At 42.9% G+C, this 19878-nt stretch overlaps 1 protein-coding gene across 1 annotated transcript in view; it reads right to left on the reverse strand.

The window, feature by feature from the left end:
- Positions 1 to 19878, reverse strand: part of LOC126234896 (neuroligin-2-like) — a 162977-nt gene that overhangs the window by 97421 nt on the left and 45678 nt on the right. The window contains exon 4 of the mRNA XM_049943636.1: positions 92 to 918. Within this exon, the coding sequence (XP_049799593.1) occupies positions 92 to 918 (827 nt within the window). The remainder of the gene's footprint in view (positions 1 to 91; positions 919 to 19878) is intronic.

A 19878-nucleotide genomic window follows, 5' to 3' on the forward strand; every position in this document is an offset into this window, starting at 1 on the left:
TACATTATTTGAATGGAATGTATAATAGAGCTAAAGTGGTTTCTATTAATCATTATTATCGTTTCAATTTCTTACACCACAGTTTCAGTACCTGCGGGTAGTCTCCGTACTTGGTCTGGTAGTCGAAAACATAGAGGTAGGAGTTCCTGCGAGCAGCAGAGTGCAGATCGGCGGTCTGCACGACGGGCGCCACCACTTGCGCATCACTGAGCGCTTCCAGAGTCTCGTCACGGATATTGATGGGATGCTGCACCGGCCTCTCCCAGTCCGTGTACTCGTTCACTATCGTCGCTAGGATTTCGGACAAGTGGAACCGGTACGTGTTACGCACGAACGTCCTTAGAATCTTGGCGCGGCGGTCCGCCTCTATCCCGTACTGGACGTCCTCGCCGGAGAAGGCGAAGTAGGCCTCCGCCTTCACGACTCCAAGCAAAAGGTCGTAACGCGACAGCTTGGAGACTACCGACTTGCGCAGCAGCACGCTGTTGACGAAGGAGCCCCCGGCGCCGTTCCAGCCCCCGGGGCCGCCTCCGCCGCTAGACGACGACCCTCCGCTTCCGGAAGAGCCGCCGCCATTGGCGCCGGTGCCGGACCCGGAGGATCCGTCGCCGCCGGAGCCGCCACTGCCCCCGCCGCCGCCGCCACCGCCGCCGCCACCGGGAGGGTCGCCGCTGTCGACGACGACGCCGTCGACGCTGGGGCCGAAGGCGACGGAGAACTGCGGTGCCTCGACGGGCGCCGACATGAGCACGTCGAGCGGGCGGTCGCGCAGGCACTTGAGCAGGCTGGGGTGCGGCAGCTCGGGCGAGCAGTTGGCGTGCCGCGCCACCTGCTGCGCGTAGCGCGCCGGGCTCTCCACCAGCGCCCAGGGGCTCAGCGCCGAGCCGCTCATCAGCACCGCGCGGTGGAACAGCATGCCTGCGGGAAGGTGCCGTACATGTGTTAAGGTCTGCAACTTTGCTTCTGCCGTTTTGCACTAAACAGCAGCAGCGCTAGGCGGTGGTGAAAATAGTAGTAAGCAGGCCGCAAGTGTCATACAACAAGCTAAGGCATTTGTAAAAAGAACCCCTCCAAAATATTTATCGATTTGTGATTAAATCATATTGTTATTCTGTTCTGAATATGACAACTTCTGAGCCCAATTCTCATCATTTGCGGGAAGTTTTAAATTTCTGCTGTAACATGAATAAGTCTGTGGCTGAGGCTCAACATCCAGGCTGAGAGCTAAGATGAGGCACCTATTAGTGAAAGATTATGTATAGGATGGGTTCAACGCATCAACAAAGAAATGTTCAAATGTGTGTGAAATCTTTTGGGACTTAACTGCTACGGTCATCAGTCCCTAAGCTTACACACTACTTAACCTAAATTACCCTAAGGACAAACACACACACCCATGCCCGAGGGAGGACTCTAACCTCCGCCGGGACCAGCCGCACAGTCCATGACTGCAGCGCCCCAGGCCGTTCGGCTAATCCCGCGCCGCACGCATCAAGAAGGGTGATTTTGACGTCTAAAACCGGCATGGCGGCCGAAGAGAGAAGTTTCCCGAAGCTACTTAAACCGATGACACCAATTATTGGAGATCCTCATCGAAAACAATTGATACCTGTGAGCCGAATACTGAAGGAAAAACGGGCATATACAGAGATAGACATGAAAAGGTGATATTTTTAGCTTGACAGTTCTCGACTCGAAGTCGCAAGACACGTCGAAACGCACTTGAAAACGCTGAAATGGGAAGTCCTACCACTCCCGCCGTATTCTCCAGAGATTGCACCCTCCGCCACATTTCTCGATCAAAGACACACGTCCTAGCTGACGGGCATTTCTCGTACCATGAACAAGAGCAAAATCGGAATGAATCATGGCTCTCCGTAACAGACGCTCAGTTTTTCCGCAACGAGATTCCTCAACCGCCCGAACGATATGAGAAAGTAGTGGCCAATATTTGATAAATTTTTGCAAGTTCTTCGTAATAAATCTCCGAACGTCGAGAAAAAATAGCGAAAGAGAAGTAATAGACCTAAAACAACAGACCATCGGTTATCCGTTCAATTGGGGCCGGTAGGGGGGGGGGGGGGGGGAATTGCTTGGATAAATTATTTTTCATATAGCCGATAACTTACGATAACATCCTGTGTCAGCGTACATAGAATATAAATTACACAAAGAATCTGATTTCTACACAAAAATTGAATATGTATCAAATGCCTTACAGGTTAAACACGGAACTGTCTCCTATTTTGTTGAAAACTGACCTTTGGAGACCGCGACTGAGTACTAAATACAGGTTGATAGTTGCAAGGAAGAAAACAGCAACCAGCCACTAACTATAATACTATTTATTTACATAAATAGTTCCGTTATCGGTTTCGAATCGACAGGTTCATTCTCAGAAGTGTTTTAACGTCTAGATACACAGTGGTTGTTGTTCACAGAAGTTTTCTTTATTTCGACTTTTGTCGGATGTTTAATAGGGTGATGGTGCCCTACAGGAAAAATTTGTGTTATAAACGACCTGTTTGAATATAATTATCAATAATACCAACTGATTACAACGCAAAAAGGTTGAATTCTTACGTCGTTAAGGGAGCATCGTTCGGTTCCAGTGTTGCTTACTTGTGTTCACGAAGTAATGTAGAGTATTAGAAACTCTTATTTGATATACATACACTTTCACAAAATGTCTATCACTATATACCAACAAAAAGTTTCTGTCACAAGAGAAAATGAATACAACAATGACGTTTTTGTACACACATCAAAAAACGTTTTGCATCGTCACGGTTATCAGAACTCCTGAACATAGACGTTGACTCTGACTGTTCAAAAATTGGTTCAGATGGCTCTGAGCACTATGAGACTCAACATCTGAGGTCATCAGTCCCCTAGAACGTAGAACTACTTAAACCTAACTAACCTAAAGACATCACACAGATCCATTCCCGAGGCAGAATTCGAACCTACGACCGTAGCGGTCGCGCGGTTCCAAACTGAAGCGCCTAGAACCGCTCGGCCACTCTGGCCAGCTCTGACAGTTCAGAGATGTCACTAAACCAGCCAAAAGATGTAGACAACCGTCTATGAGCACCGCCTATTAGAAGGAGGTCGTCCGACAGCCGGTCAGGTCCAGTCATTCCACCAGGCTAAAGGTACACATCTCGTGTTGACTGTAGTTCAACCATGCCCAGGCGGTCAATACCGCGGTTCGATCGTGTCCTCTTTGGTACTTTGTGGCAGGAAGGGCTCTCAACAAGGAAAATGTCCAGGCGTCTCGGAGTGACCAAAGTGATGTTGTTCGGACATGGAGGAGACACAGAGAGACAGGATCTGTCGACTGCATGCGACGCTCAGGCCACCCAAGGGCTACTACTGCAGTGACTGACTGCTACCTACCTATTATGGCTCGGAGGAACCCTGACAGCAATGCCACCATGTTGAATAATGCCATATCGACAGCATATTGGCGAGGCATTCGTCTTCATGGACGACAATTTGCGACCCCATCGTGCACATCTTGTGAACGACTTCCTTCAGGATAACGTCATCGTTCGACTTGAGGGGCCAGCATGTTCTACAGACATTAACCCTATCGAATATGCCTGGGATAGACTGAAAAGGGCTGTTTATGGACGACGTTACGCATTAACCACTGTCAGGGATCCACGCCGAATCGCCGTTGAGGAGTGGGACAATCTGGACCAACTTGTGGATAGTATGGCACGACGAATACAGACATGCATCAATGCAAGAGGACGTGCTACTTCGTATTAGAGGTACCGGTGTGTACAGCAGTCTGGACCACCATCTCTGAAGGTAAGCTGTATGGTGGTACAATATGCAAATTGTAGTTTTCATGAACAATAAAAAGGGAGGAATTGATTTTAATGTTGATCTCTATTCCAATTTTTTGTACAGGTTCCGGAACTCTCGGAACCGAGGTGATGCAAAACATTTTTGCTGTGTGTATAAGAATGCCGCTGTAGCAGATATTACAATATGTGCGGTTATGCGACACTGGACTCTTCAATATCTCTTGAACAAAGCTAAAAACGTTGCAGCGGAATGACGCGGTTTCGACGTAAATGAATTGTAACTATAATGACTCAACTTTAAATGGGCATAATCATGTACATTATTGTATTGTTTTTTTACCACATTCCGACAAAAATGCAATTTATACTTGACCAAATGTACCAGCGAAAGCGAGTGTAGCCGGAAGCTAAAAATACGTGTTTGAAAAAGATACACGGTTGAAACTGCTTTTATCAAATCAGATAAGGTATACAAAGATGGCGATGTCATATTACAATTCCAAAGTATGTCGATGGCGCAGATATTACAATATGTGCATTGATGTGACACTAGACTCAATATCTGGCGAACGTACCAACAAAAATACGATGTATACTTGTCCAAATGCAACAGTAAAAGTGGCGTGTAGCTGGAAGCTTAAGATATGTGCTTGAAAGAGATCCACGCTTGAAATTGTCCTGTTGCATGTATAATAAACTGAATACAGCCATAAGAGAATTTTCGTTCTGTCGTTGCAACCACAAGAAAATGCGTGCTTTTTCAATAGACGGGATTCTCTTTGTTGAGGTAAAGCGTCACCAGTGATGGTCATTTACGTTTTGTTTCTCGCCTACATCTGGAAATGTAGTCTGCTACAACATCTTTGTAGGTTTTCTTCGTTAGACACTGATAATTGTAGTGTAATTTTTAGTTGCTGTGCAGATCTCTGTATTTCTCACGTTTCACATAGCACAGCACTGCTTTCTGTTTATTTTTATAAGTATGTATTCCATGTATTCTGAAACACAAACGACAATACAACTTACCAGTATGAAAATAAACATAAAAAGTGGTGTGCGAAAATGTGAGCTATGTAATTCGTGAGAAATTCATAGTTGTCCAGAGCAACTACAAATTAGACTACAGGCATCAGTGTCAAACCAAGAAAACATCCAAAGATGTGCTGGCAGACGGTACTTCCCGATGTAGGCGAGGCACCAAGCGGAAATTACTACCATTGATGACACTTTACCTTAACAAAGTCCGTCCCCGGTAGCTGAGTGGTCAGCGCGACGGAATGTCAAGCCTAAGGACCCGGGTTCGATTACCGGCTGGGTCGGAGATTTTCTCCGCTCAGGGACTGGGTGTTGTGTTGTCCTAATCATCATCATTTCATCCCCATCGACGCGCAGGTCGCCGAAGTGGCGTCATCTCGAAAGACCTGCACCAGGCGAACGGTCTACCCGACGGGAGGCCCTAGCCACACGACATTTCATACCTTAAGAAAGCGAAACGCGCCTGGTGAAAAATCTCGCATTTTCTTAAAGTGGCAACGAAAGAATTAAAATACTCTCAAGAACTGTAAAGCAGCTAAGGTGAACATAGCCACTCAGATGGAGAATGCAGCCTGCTTGGACAACTTTAAAGATTTGTTTACATGGTTTCGAAACGTTAATACGGGTAATATAGTTTTCTGCTGTATGGCACCACCACCACAAGAAGCTTGCGCCACAACGGGGTATAAAGAACCGAAAACTAATGTACCAATCAACCACTGTGAATCTAAATGTGAACAGCCGCCTGAAGATAAACGCGTGAGTTCGAAAGCGTAACTTCACTATCTGTGTATGTAGACAACTTGATCAATATCGGCCAGCTGCTGTCTTCTTTCTCACAGCGGTCAACCTGCATAGAGTACTGGTAATTTTAAATTCAAAATTATCATTAAAGCAGACCTTAGGTTTATAAAAATACGTTGCCTGATAATAAAGTGAAGCACCCAGAAGGAGAGGAGGAAATGGATTATAACTTCACAAATTGAAAGAATAGCTGATGTTATTTCAATACTTGCAAAATAGTAACAGATTCACAAAGAGCATGGCAGTATGTGCTCACTTATAGCTGTCCAGGATGAATGCACTCTTTCAGTCCGGTATGGTGACATACAGCCATGACACACTTGCCCACTGCTGTTGTAACTGGTCCTTCATATCCAGGATAGTGGCATTGTGACAGATTTGACGACCGGGCTGGTCCCACACATGTTTTATCGGGGAGAGATGTGGCGATCTTGATGTCCTGGGAGCACTTCAGCATGGTGCGTACAGTTCAATGAAGCGCGTACCATGAGAGGACGAGCATCATCCTATTGAAAATTGCAACCACGATACTGTCACATGAGAGATGCACATGTGGAAGCAGGATGCCCATGAGGTACCGTTATGCCGTCAGATCTCCCTCAGTCTCTTCAAACGTTGAGCTGACATAATACCCGATGGCACCCCACACCATGACACTAGGTTTTACACCGCTTTGCTACTCCAAAACACTGGAAGAACAAAACCTCTCCAATTCAGCATACTTGCTGACGTAAGTCATCCGAGGTCGTGCAGTACCGCGATCATCACTGAACACAGTGTGACTCCAATCATCAGCTGTCCACGGTTCCTAATCACGGCACGATTCAAAACGCCTACGGTAATTCACTAGTCCAGTCACCATTGGTGCGGGATGGCGCACGATGTAGCAGGGAGTTCATTACCTGCTCTCTGAAGTGTAGGGGTCACGATGTGATTGATGCACCACTGGGACCTTGATGACGAACATCGAAATGTCCCACAAATTTGGATATTGCACGATTCGAACAGCCCGCGAAATGGAGAAATACAATGGGGCACCTTTCCGATTCTGTCAGATGCTGACAACTTTGTCTCACTCGAATACGTGGCATCTCTGAGTCAGTCACAATAATAACTCAACAACTGACGCTGTTCATGCCTGTAATATACACTACTAAGCATGTTGGGTTTTGTACTTGTCGCAGAGATTAGTAACTTGAATCGTTTACATAGCCACCGATGGTGTGCACACATACAAAGTTACGTTATCATCCGACCGTGTCTTCTGTGTCGTATTTTTCTCAGGCAATGTAACCAAGATTGGTCTTTGGTTCAGAGTTGTGACTCGCAAACATTCTAACTATAGCAACTGGGCAATACCTCGATCTTATTCCTGCCCTAGCCTCTTCATAGCCGCCTCTCAGTCACAATAATAACTCGTCAACTGAGGCTGTTCATGCCTATAACATACACTACTAGGCATGTTGGGTTTTGTACTTGTCGCAGAGATCAGTAACTTGGATCGTTTACATAGCCACCGATGGTGTGCACACATACAAAGTTACGTTATCATCCGACCGTGTTTTCTGTTTCACTTTTTTTCTTAGGCAATGTAACCAAGATTTGTCTTCGGTTCTAACTGTAGCATCTGGGCAACAGTTCGATCTTATTCTTGCCCTAGCCTCTTCAGAGCCGCCTCAAGGCAGTGATAAATATTTTCTGCAAATGTTCTTTGTTAAGTATAGTTTTTTTTCGCCCGTGTGTGTGTGTGTGTGTGTGTGTGTGTGTGTGTGTGTGTGTGTGTGTGTGTTTGTGTGTGTGTGTGTGTTTCAGGTATGTTCTTGTGGATTTACGGCGTTCATTAGCGAGGTTACATGTGCCATTACTAACAAAATGTGTGAAACGAATCTTGTTTAAAAAGTTATTTTTAAACACGCCTAAAAATAATATCACTTCAGAACACAGTAGTTCTCTCCAGTTTTCATGCACTTTCAGTTATCCATTTCTATATAATTATGAAGATAGTAAAATTTGTATATCTGTCAATGCTGAAACGTCTCATAAAAATTCTAAATATACCACAGGATAAATAAAGGAACTCTGGGCTTCGTGGCTAGCTGATCACTTAGGGAAAAAAGAGTTTGGGCCTGCCACTCTGCTAACAGATTAGAACGTTCTCGCAAAATCTTTTTTGCTGGACTCTTCCTCGTCCTCGCTATTCGTCGGTTCCACTGGCTTTATTTCATCGTCCCATAACAGCTCATTGCAAGGATGATCAACGTCTCATTCGAACCAGTCTTGGTTACACTTCTGGCCGCATATTTTAGATCCTGATTACTCTTTAATAAGTCCGACCGGTTGGGATAGAAAATGGATGTCTGTTGGCTACTTGGGTGCAGTGACGGACTTATCTAAAATAAAGATGTTATTATAAGCTTTCTGTAGCGTACAAACCATGGTTTCCTACATTTCTCATCGATTTCATTTGAAAGCTTGGATTTTAATCATCATTAATAAATTTTGTAGTGTTACCACTGTTATTTCAATGTTCATTGTTGCTGAATTTCCATTTCCATATCCCAGAGTTAAGTTTATTCTGCGAGTACCTGGTCGATTAATTTAAGATTATCAGAAACAGAAAAAACAAAGCGTTTACGTTGGGATATTGTTACTAACGGCACAACAACAGCACATTCGTAAGAGGAAGTTTAGACGTCAGCATAGAAGAGCAACAATGACTTTTGATACTGTGGGGGAACCTGCCGAACTGGCCAACCAAGCTCCAATTTTTTGGATATGGTCGCACAACAAGCAAAATTGAGCGAAGACATGGAGCCACAAAAATTACGCGAACGATAATCGCTTTAAACATTAACCCAAGGTCGAAGAGGTAGGTACAAACATCAAATATTGTGAGACTGATGGGTTAACAAAGATTAATCTTTCATACCAGAGCGGAATGTATGTTGTTACGACGTTTTCTGCTATTCGTAAAATGTCTACGGAATCGTAACATCAAAGAAAGGAAAGCAAGACCAGGGATTTGACATCTAATCGACGAATAAGTGATTAGAAGTGGACGAAAACTTGGATTTGGTGAAGATGCGGAAGGAAATAGCATGTGACCTTTTCAAAGAGGATGTTGCAATATTTTTAAATCAGTTTAGAGAGAGTCGTTTAGTGCTACGACATTGCCATTGTGAGTGGTAATTTTTTTAAATTTTTTCACTTTATACATATCTCTGCTAGTTCAGACATCTTATTCTACAGAGTAAAGTGATAATTACGTTTTTATTTTATTATTTTTTGTACGAATCTTTTATTATCGTGATTATTTTCAAGTTCTGAGCATGTAGCAATTTTAATTTCACAATAATCTTTGTAGCAACTCCTATAGATGGAAATGTGTAAAGGATAACTGTTGTTCGAACTATGAGAGAAAGAAACACATAGAATCAGAGCTCAGTGGCGACTTTGTTTGTGTATTCTGTGGATATAATCAGATATAACAATGGGTCGGTATCGTGTTGGATGAAAACTTAGGCAAAATATTTTCGAACTCTTACGTTCCGATTGGATCATGGAGTTAATATTGACGTGAATATTCTGACACGAAAGTGTCTGACTTTCTCGAGTGGTGCCAGCTTTCTGTAGTATAACAAATTGAAATCACGAAGCGCACGTGAGTTGACAATCATTGTTTTCTGTTATACTAAATTGCTGTGGTGGAATGAGCTGCAAAATCAGATGCGTTCTAAGATTTTTAGTTTGAAACATAATGACGTTTCATGCGCGTTAATACAAGAACAGTCGTTATAAAACTAACTGAAGAATTTATTACATTTGAAATTTATTCAAGACACTGAATTGACGAATGTGACTCGTGTGACAAAACGGAAAAACTGTAACTTCACGATCGGCGAGCTGAAGGGAATTTTGTAGTTGTTCAAAATTGTACACCTGATGTTAACATCTGCATCGGGTGTGTCAGTAATGTTGTCGTTCCACACATGCGAACTTTGATACAAATAGTATTAGCAGCTTTAGGCCAGCAACCAGGCTTTACTCACAGAAAAACAAGCCAGTGGATCATGCACTAGGCGGTAAGTTGTACCAGGTGGAATTTACCTCTCACGTGTCTACGAATATTTGGTCACCGCTACCGCCGAGCTTCCACCAACATCGCAATGCATCGCATCCCAGGCACAATTAATTCTAAAAACGCTCTCAGTAAAGACTCCAGTTCAACGTGAATGTAATTTAATTACTGCTTGTGAGAAGTTCTGTTCGATGTTTGTTTACTCTGAATAAACGTAATACAATAGAAAAGGTATTCAAAATTTCCTGCTGTCATGTTTGCTGTAGTGTTATCTCTCTGCCATTACAATTTGCCAAATGTGTTTTCTCCCTTTTATTTTGGTAGATATTGCATGTAACAATATGTGTCTTTTAGAGGATGTATTTCAGTGAATATGTAGGCAGTGACCACAATATGCAGTTTTATGCATTATGTTTTACGTGTTTAAATGCTGTGATCTCTGCCGTCCATCAGTTGTTTACGGACTCCGACTAGTATGTATAAAGCAACTAATTTCTCATTGGTTCATTACATAAACACTCTTAGAACTTCGCACGTGAGAGCTACACGACTATTGGGAACTAATTACTTACGTTCTAGGCCGGCCGCGGAGGTCTCGCGGTTCTAGGCGCGCAGTCCGGAACCGTGCGACTGCTACGGTCGCAGGTTCGAATCCTGCCTCGGGCATGGATGTGTGTGATGTCCTTAGGTTAGTTAGTTAGTTCTAAGTTCTAGGTTAGTTAGTTAGTTCTAAGTTCTAGGGGACTTATGACCACAGCAGTTGAGTCCCATAGTGCTCAGAGCCATTTGAACTTACGTTCTAGGACATTCTCAAAGCATCATCACAGGTCTGAGTGATCTTTCATGCTTCTGTAGATCACATCCAACAATATTCCAAGCAGTCCCACCATTATTCTCAAAAGTATTCATCAGATTTTTTTTAAATTCTTTTGTGATTTGCTTTACCAAATTCTAACGGGACCATTATACCGCCTTTGGTGGAGCAACGCGTTATTCTGAATGTAGAATAATGAAATTTCACTTCATCATGTTTCGGGTTTACACATTTAGAAACAATGAACAGGCATAATTCGGTATTTAAATCTTTTCAGAGATTTATTTACTTTTGACTAATTAGAAACAGCCAAAGGAGAACTGAACCATGGTACGTCCGAATGCTAATCGAAAGGCATAACAACAGTGACATTTCACTCTCTAGAGAGTCAGTTCCAGATCTGCCAGGAAGTTTCATATCAGCGCACACTCCGCTGCAGAGTGAAAATCTCATTCTGGAACCATTGTCTGCTAAAGGTAAGCGTGTGCCATCGAGCTCCACTACGGCTCACAGTTTTACATAGTCATAATTAATGGTACCTGGATTTTAAAAGAATCAACCACCTGATGCCTGTTGCGGAAATCAAATTAGCAGTCCTTGCAGTATGAATTTAAACATTTAAAAACTTCCTCCTCATAATTCCACCTTAATAATTCTTGTGTACTCTAAGGGTTTTCTCCTTTTCGCCACGAAGGTGCTTTCGGAATTAAGTTATTACCACTTTCAGTCACTTTTTACATCTTCAGTAACAAGGAGGATGGGTAGCAGTTACCGAAAATCAATACGCTTACAGTAAGTAAGCAAACGATTGTAGACTAACATAATTAAAATTTATATGGCATTTCACGTACCGCAATACACACGTATTGCTATCTATATTTATAGAAGGTCTTGTATTAATACAATAACGGCACGAAAATGATTCCTTTTTGTATTCTGTAACATAATAAACGTGATAATATTTGTTATAAAGAGCATAATGTGGGTCATATGTTTCTTTTGGTGTTCCACAACGTAAGAAAATTTAATACTATTTGTCAGAAAGAGAATAATGTGGCTCATTTGTATGTAAACTGGTGAACGTGATTGTTAGACTAAATTAGGCATCAGATTTCACTTCAGCGGACGATAGTGGATGGAGGGCTGAAAACACTTGCTTCCGACCGAGATATGCCGTGCCATGTGGCAGTGAGCCCAATGGAACACCATCAGTGATGGGGAAACCTCAGGAAACAATGGCTTCAGGGAGAAAATGACGCAGATAAGCCTGCAGCGAAATATGACCTCACTGGCACGCGCTTCGGGCATCACGCAAAGGTTCCCACTACTTTTCGTTTGTGTTTTGGAACACGAATCTGATGTATCTAAAAGAGAATCGTTATCTACCTTATAAAAAATTGAATACGTAGTTTTATTTTTACTTTTCAACGAAATTGTGCAGTACTTCGCGCATTGTGTACCGCAGGGGAAACCAGATTCAGGGATAACCATGTGTAGCCTAAAATACTTAGAGGCCTAGAACGAACACTTATTGATCGTTACTGTATTTGGAATTTTTTGTTATTGCTACTACGGATCCTGCTCACGCAATATCTCATCATAGTTATTTTTTATGATTTCGAAACAAAATTTGTCAAAATAAAATAAAATACTTTTTACCTCTTCTTGGTGATAAAACATTGTACGACTTCTTACTTACATGGCAATAATCGTACAATAAACATTGGCTACTATAAATATTCAAAACAAAAGAAAGTTTCTCTCGAAGACAGAAGTTTACACTCGTCCTGCTGCACCAAGACTTGTTGGAAAAATACTCGTATCTTCGTTAGTTTTACAAGAAAATTATTTTCAAAAATTTCTAAGTTCTGATATTCGTATTGTTACCTTCATTTCTTTCCTGTTTGATACGAAATTCGTTTCTTTACAACGATCAACAAATGAATTTTAATTATTTGTAGGAAATTCTGCAGATATTTTCTTTTGCGTATTGATTCGTATTACGAACTTTCAATTGTTTTACTTCGTTCAATAGTTCCAATTTTATTACAACAGCATAAGGAAATTTGAGATATAAAACTATAGAACCGAGTCTAAAATTTGTTTATACGGCGTTGTCCGGTAATAGTGACCGTGCCAAATATCTCAAGAAATAAGCATCAAACGAAAAAAAAAAAAAAAAAACACAGAACGAAACTCGTCTAACTTGAAGGGGGAAACCAGATGGCGCTATGGTTGGCCCGCTAGATGGCGCTGCCATAGGTCAAAAGGCTATCAACTGCGGTTTTTAAGCAGAATCCCTCATTTTTATTACATATTCTTGTAGTACGTAAAGAAATACGAATGGTTTAGTTGGACCACATTTTTCGCTTTGTGATAGAAGGCGCTGTAATAGTCACAAACGTGTAACTACGTGGTATCACGTAACATTCCGCCAGTCCGGACGGTATTTGCTTCGTGATACATTACCCGTGTTAAAATGGACCGTTTGCAATTTGCGGAAAAGTCGATATCGTGTTGATGTATGGCTATTGTGATCAAAATGCCCTACGGGCGTGTGTTATGTACGGTGCTCGGTATCGTGGACGACATCATTCAAGTGTCCGGACCGTTCGCCGGATACTTACGTTATTTAAGGAAGCAGGAAGTGTTCAGCCACATTTGAAACGTCAACCACGACATGCAACAAATGATGATGTCTAAGTAGGTGTTTTAGCTGCTGTCGCTACAAGATGTTTCACTGCATGACAGAATGGCGATACACTTCCAACATGATGGATGTCCGGCACATAGCTCGCGTGCGGTTGAAGCGGTATTGAGTAGGATATTTCATGAGAGGTGGATTGGTCGTCGAAGCACCATACCATGGCCCGCAGGTTCACCGGATCTGACGGCCCCGGATTTCTTTGTGTGGGAAAAGTTGAAGGATATTTGCTATCGTGATCCACCGACAACGGCTGACAACATGCGTCAGCGCATTGTCAATGCATGTGCAAACACTACGGAAGGCGAACTACTCGCTGTTGAGAGAAATGTCGTCACACGTATTGCCAAATGCATTGAGGTTCACGAACATCATATTGAGCATTTATTGCACTAATGTGGTATTTACAGGTAATCACGCTGTAACAGCATGCGTTCTCAGAAATGATAAGTTCACAAAGGCATATGTATCACATTGGAACAACCGAAATAAAATGTTTAAACGTACCTACGTTCTGTACTGTAATTTAAAAAACCTACCTGTTACCAACTGTTCGCAAAAAAATTGTTGCCATACGTTTGTGACTATTACAGCGCCATATATCACAAAGCGAAAAAAGTGGTCCAACTAAAACATTCATATTTTTTTACGTACTACACGAATATGTTATAAAAAAGGGGGTTCTTATTTTTAAGAAATGCCGTTGATATTCGTTTGACCTATGGCAGTGCCATCTAGCGGACCAACCATAGCGCCATCTGGTTTTCCCCTTCAAGCTAGACACGTTTCGTTCTTTGTAGTTTGTTCGTTTGACGCTTATTTCGTGAGATATTTGGCCTGGTAACGATCAATGGACCACCCTGTATAATTAGCTGCAATATGTGAATAGAAACAATTGTATTTAATGTATTTGTAAGGTAAAACTAATGTTAAAATGACTTGCTTCTTTTATTTGTAAAAGAATTCCACTTATAGTTCTACATTTTAGATCTTAGATCGAAAATATAGCACTATAAGTGACTTCAGACTATGTTCATGTATGTGGACTGTGCTTGACCTTTTCTGTTAACAGATTGTATCTTTCTTTGAGAAATACTGACCAAAGTATGAAGAGGAGCAGATTACTGCAATGAAAAGAAAAGTGTGCACGTGATACAAGAGCAGAGAATTAGCTTTGTGGTGCATCGGTTACGATTCGGATAGACAGTATGTGTTGGAATTATATAATTACGGAAGCAATAAGCTCGACTTGTCGATTGCAAGAAATCAATTAGATGTCAGTCGGAGACTTGTCTGTTAGAGAGTCATTTAATGGGAGTGTAGTTAAAACACCCAGTACTAATTCGGGACAGTACAAAGAGTAAAATATGAAAATAAGAAGGTACATCTATCGCAGCCTGACTGAAAGCGGCTTTCGCATCTTAGGCACATGGAAGCACGATGCCTGAGCGTTCTGAATATTTTAACACATATGAGTCATGGTGAATGGGGAGCACGCCTAATCAGTGTGCGCGTTTTATAGAGGCTTTGTGCGATATTGGTTCGATTATTGGTGCATGGTGTTTGGATCCTCCTATTTAAAAATGTTCGAATTGGTGAACCAATAGACTGGTCACACCCGTACTGAGGTTTGTGAGCCAACGTTTAACACTAGGTGGGAACACATTTGGTGAGATACGGCTACTGAAGTCACAATTGCCTCAATACCATACTGGTTCTCGTCCACCAGTGGAAAGACTTTTCAGTAGCCAATTGTGTGAAACAAGAATCTATGGGATCCACATAAAAGTCTGCACTTAGCTACAAGAATTATTCTAGTTGTGAGATTATTCGAAAGAGAATGCACTCTAGACCCAACTATTAAATTACTGAAACTTCCTGGCAGATTAAAACTGTGTGCCGGACCGAGACTCGAACTCGGGACCTTTGCAAAGGCAAAGGCAAAGGCAAAGGCCCCGAGCTCGAGTCTCGGTCCGGCACATAGTTTTAAAAAAATGTTCAAATGTGTGTGAAATCTTATGGGACTTAACTGCTAAGGTCATCAGTCCCTAAGCTTACACACTACTTAACCTAAATTATCCTAAGGACAAACACACAGACCCATGCCCGAGGGAGGACTCGAACCTCCGTCGGGACCAGCGGCACAGTGCATGACTGCAGCGCCCCAGACCGCTCGGCTAACCCCGCGTGGCTCACCGTTTTATTCTGCCAGGAGGTTTCATACCAGCGCACACTTCGCTGCAGAGTGAAAATCTCATTTTGGTATTAAATTATTGTTTCACAGCACGTGGTCGCTTCCCGTGCTCTGGGAATAGGCACTGACTTGAGCTGTGGATCCACCGACGTTTTTGGATTTGGATCCCTATGTCTGGCTTATTTTGATTCATTGACGTACCACCATTTACCAGTTTATTAGTTAGGCCTGATGGCAGAAGTTGGGTTCAGTGTTCCCAGCTACGTATTTCTTATGACTAAGTTACGTGAAACATGAGGAAATGGTTTCTAGTGCCTCGAAACCTCTTTGAATGTGAAAATAAACAGACTAAATATAGCTGAAGCGGCTACTTAATCTCGAAGTTGGTTAGTCACATCTGTGGTTGCCCTTTCTACAAGATTTTCCTCATTAAGATAGACATTACATTTACACCATAGCATACAGTGATGATTAAAAGCAAGATGAATAACGGTTTGTTCTTTAGTAGCTCTCTTTGGTTTTTAAATACGATTTTCTTTGAAATATCTTCCATATATGTGGTACCACCAGAGCACAATACTAAGGCGCTTCTGTGGATGTTCACACTTGTTCGGCAACCTATCATTAGTGTTCGTCTGAAAAATGAATACACTTCCCTTAGTGATGGCCAGCGTAGATCTTGAAGCTGTGGGAACACATGACATGTCTTCTGTTGAGTGGTACTTAAGTAAATAAATCAGTGAAATCAAAGTGAACTAGAAATTAGGATATAAATGAAAAACTTGGTTTAGTTTAGAGAGTTACATACTAGCATTCAGCGGGCAAAACAGCAGAACAGAAGAGACAATAACCATGAAGTCAGCAAGTTCCACATAAGCGGGCGCTGTCGATTCAGCCGTCAGGGCATCGCCCGACCGGCTCACGTGTTTCTCAGTTGTCGTATGTGAGCAAAGGCCCTCGCCTACATCCCAAGAGCCAATGACCGACGTTAAGAAGATTCTTCGAGAAGCTTTTCAACGTGACAGAAGAGGCAATGACCGGCTCACGTGTTTCTCAGTCGTCACATGTGATCAAAAGCCCTCACCTACATTCGAAGAGCCAACGACCGACGTTAAGAAGATTCTTCGAGAAGCTTTTCAACGTGACAGACGAGGCAATGACCGTGAAGTCGTTCACCTCCAGTAAACTGAAGTGAATAAATACGTGAGACGCAGTGGGCCAGACAGATGAAGATGAAGTCAGATGAAGACGGAGACGGAGACGGAGACGAAGACGGAGACGGAGAGAAGAGACGAAGAAGACGAAGAAGTTTTCAGTCAGTTTCGGTGCTGAAGACCGTCATGCAAGAAGAGACTGCATCATGCACAGACGCACCAAGTCCGCCGCTGTAATGGAATAGCAAGCAGCAGCCGCGGCGCCAGAAGACAGAAGTTAAAAGGTATTTGAAGTCTGGTTTTTACATACCCGGGTGACTCGTGAGGACGGGAAGGAGACGGCCTCACATCAGTAGTCACCTGTGAGCTGGGATGAAGACCTAACAGCCGAAGACTGGCAAGCGGGAGTGCGTGGTTCGAGTCCGCCACACTGGCCTTCCCCCGCCGCGCCGCTCCGCTGGCCGACGCAGAACACACGCGGCCGCTTAGAGAAGAGAAACACTGGGACGCGACACCCAAGGTATCATCCGATGCACGATTTCGCTCGCAATAATTAAACGGGCCACCTCGCGCTGCGCGTCTCCAGTCAACTGGGCGAGACGGCGACACGAGATACACACCGCTACGCGTAATCAGACGCCGCCGCCGCCGCCGCCGCCGCTGCCGCAGCAGAAGACTTAACAAACGACACAGCTGCCGCTCTCCGAACCAGAACATCCCGTAAGATACAGTTGTACAAATCTTCAATAAAAGTTATCTTATGTAAAAATGATGTTTCATTCGACCTCATACCCGAGCCAAGGAAGAACCCACCCTGCCCACATGTTGTTAAGAGAGAAAAATTAAATTATTTAATATTTTCACCCTGACAGAATGCTTTAGAATGCTCATCCTGACAATTGACAGCATCAAAAGAGAAAACCCAGTTACATTTAGTGACAGAAGTGTCACATTTAGTAACACAACTGTTAAATTTGGTATCAGAAGCCGTTTTAGTTGTTACACTTCATAGCAAGAAGATACTGCTCGGCTCTGGTCCCACAGTGTGCTGCAGGCATAGCAGCGAATGTCTCCAGCAGACGATAATGCAGGACAACCTTCTACGCTTAGGGGAAAAACATATACCTTTCTGTTTGGTACCAGGAAATGTGAAAATATGCGGAAACGAGTAAACAATTCAAACTTCTGGAGAAGCTTACGGAGAACACAATGTGCCGTTCCCCTCCAGAGTGTCGGCTTGCTATTGTGGCAGGGAGATATGCACAAGTGGGAGGAACAATGGATAGCGGTGATGAATCATGAGTTGCGATCAGTGAGTCCAGCTATCCGACTGTGGCCATCTCGGGCCGATCGCTACGACTGGACAGCGTGACCCAGAACTGCACGAAAATAGGGAAGGTCTGTAACACATAGCTTCTGACAGGAACCCGAATCAGTGATGGTTCTTGTGTACATATCACCAGATGCCACATACTAACGCAGCACATCTTACATTTGAAGGAGGGGGCAGAAGTAAATTTAAATGGGAACGAAGACGAGGAAAGTGTAGTAAAAGTCAGAAAATGTGATAAATGAAAAGCACCAGTTTGCTTTTGTTCGACATGTCCCGAGATGATTTTAAAGCGGACTTAGATACAATAAAATTTATTACCACAGCCAATGGCTACAATCTCTTCCACAGGAAATAAAAACTGAAAATTATACTCCTTCTCTATGCCCCATCTGCTTTCCCATCCACCGTCTGCAAAAAATAGTGTACACTACCATTTCTAGGTGAGGTATCACAGATTGTTGCCAAAGCACTGAAATCCTGCAAGTGTAGGTTTTCCTATTATGTCAGGAAAATGGCAGTCCAGTGTGTTTTAAATAGCAAAGATAAGATCCAGTTATTAGCCAACAGTGGGGTATACAAAATCACCTGTTCTGATTCTGGCAAATTTTACATTGGTCAGTCAGGCAGAGACATCGTAACTAGGCTGGCTGAACATGAACGCAGCTGGAGGTTGCGGAATTCAGACTCTGCATTTGCTGAGCATGTCCTGAGTGAGGGTCACAACTACCAGCCAGTGTCCTGTGTACTTCACCTAGTAAACAAAAGCCTTAAACTCAACCTGCTAGAAGCCCTCGAAATTAACAAACATCTTGCTCACAGTCCAGATCTAATCCTAAATGACCAGACACAGCTCAACACTTCCCCTCTCCTAAACTTTATAATATCATCTCTTTTGTTCATTACTTACCACACTGTCTCTTCCTACATATTCCCATTTTCCTGTATTCATCAAGTTCTTTTGTTTTGTTGAAATTGTCTTTGTATTCCATATAGACAGTAGTTTCAATAGTTAAGTCTTTCTGTTAATTGGTACTCGTATTACTGTCCATGTTTAACACCCCTGGTAGTTGTCTCATCAACTATTGTTCATATTTTACTTTGCTCATTTGTTTAACGCAAACTGTTTCACAGTCCGTGGTTTGAAGAGCATCAGGAGATGAGGTACAGGCGGAAGTAAAGCTGTGACAACGGGGCGTGAGTCGTGCCTGGGTAGCTCAGATGGTAGAGCTCTTGCCCGTGAAAGGCAAAGGTCCCGAGTTGGAGTCTCGGTCCGGCACTCAGTTTCAATCTGCAGGAAGTTTCAGCACCAGGATGAGATTGCCGCTCTCCCCTGGCCACCAGAATCCCCGGTCTTAGTCGAAAATATGTTCGACCATCTGATCGCGCTGTGGGTCCTCAAAACGAGAAACCTAGATCATCTGGCCACAGCACTGGTCTCGGCGTGGCTCCACATCCCTGTCGCTAGTTGTCACTCACTCTCTTCCTGAACATCTCGCAGCGGTTCGCGCTTCAAAAGGTAGATATTTAGGATTTCGACACTGGTCACACTTATGTGACTGGACAGTGCACTTAGCGTTATTGAATTTCTCTTTCTGTTGTAATTGTTAGAATTGCTCATAAATGATATCTTAGTATTTGTGTATTTGCATACCCATGGTTTCTAAAATATTTTTGTGTATTCATCGTTGATAACTTTTTACTGTTTTACCACTTTTATCCGCACACGTTCCAGAAAATGCGGACGCTGCATAATTTCTAATGAACCTGATGAAGCGCGCCAAAACGCGTCGTTGAAAGCTAATGTTACGAGCCACAAATATTTTGAACAAGCTTAATTTTATTGTCACGACTGATTTCGGATTTAATTATTTCAATACAGTATAACAATTGTCAGCAACATGTCATCCGCTCCTGTACTGCATAAGATATTTTTAAGATGTTTGC

This window comes from Schistocerca nitens, chromosome 2, assembly GCF_023898315.1.
Source record: "Schistocerca nitens isolate TAMUIC-IGC-003100 chromosome 2, iqSchNite1.1, whole genome shotgun sequence".
Classification (NCBI taxonomy): Eukaryota; Metazoa; Arthropoda; class Insecta; order Orthoptera; family Acrididae; genus Schistocerca; species Schistocerca nitens.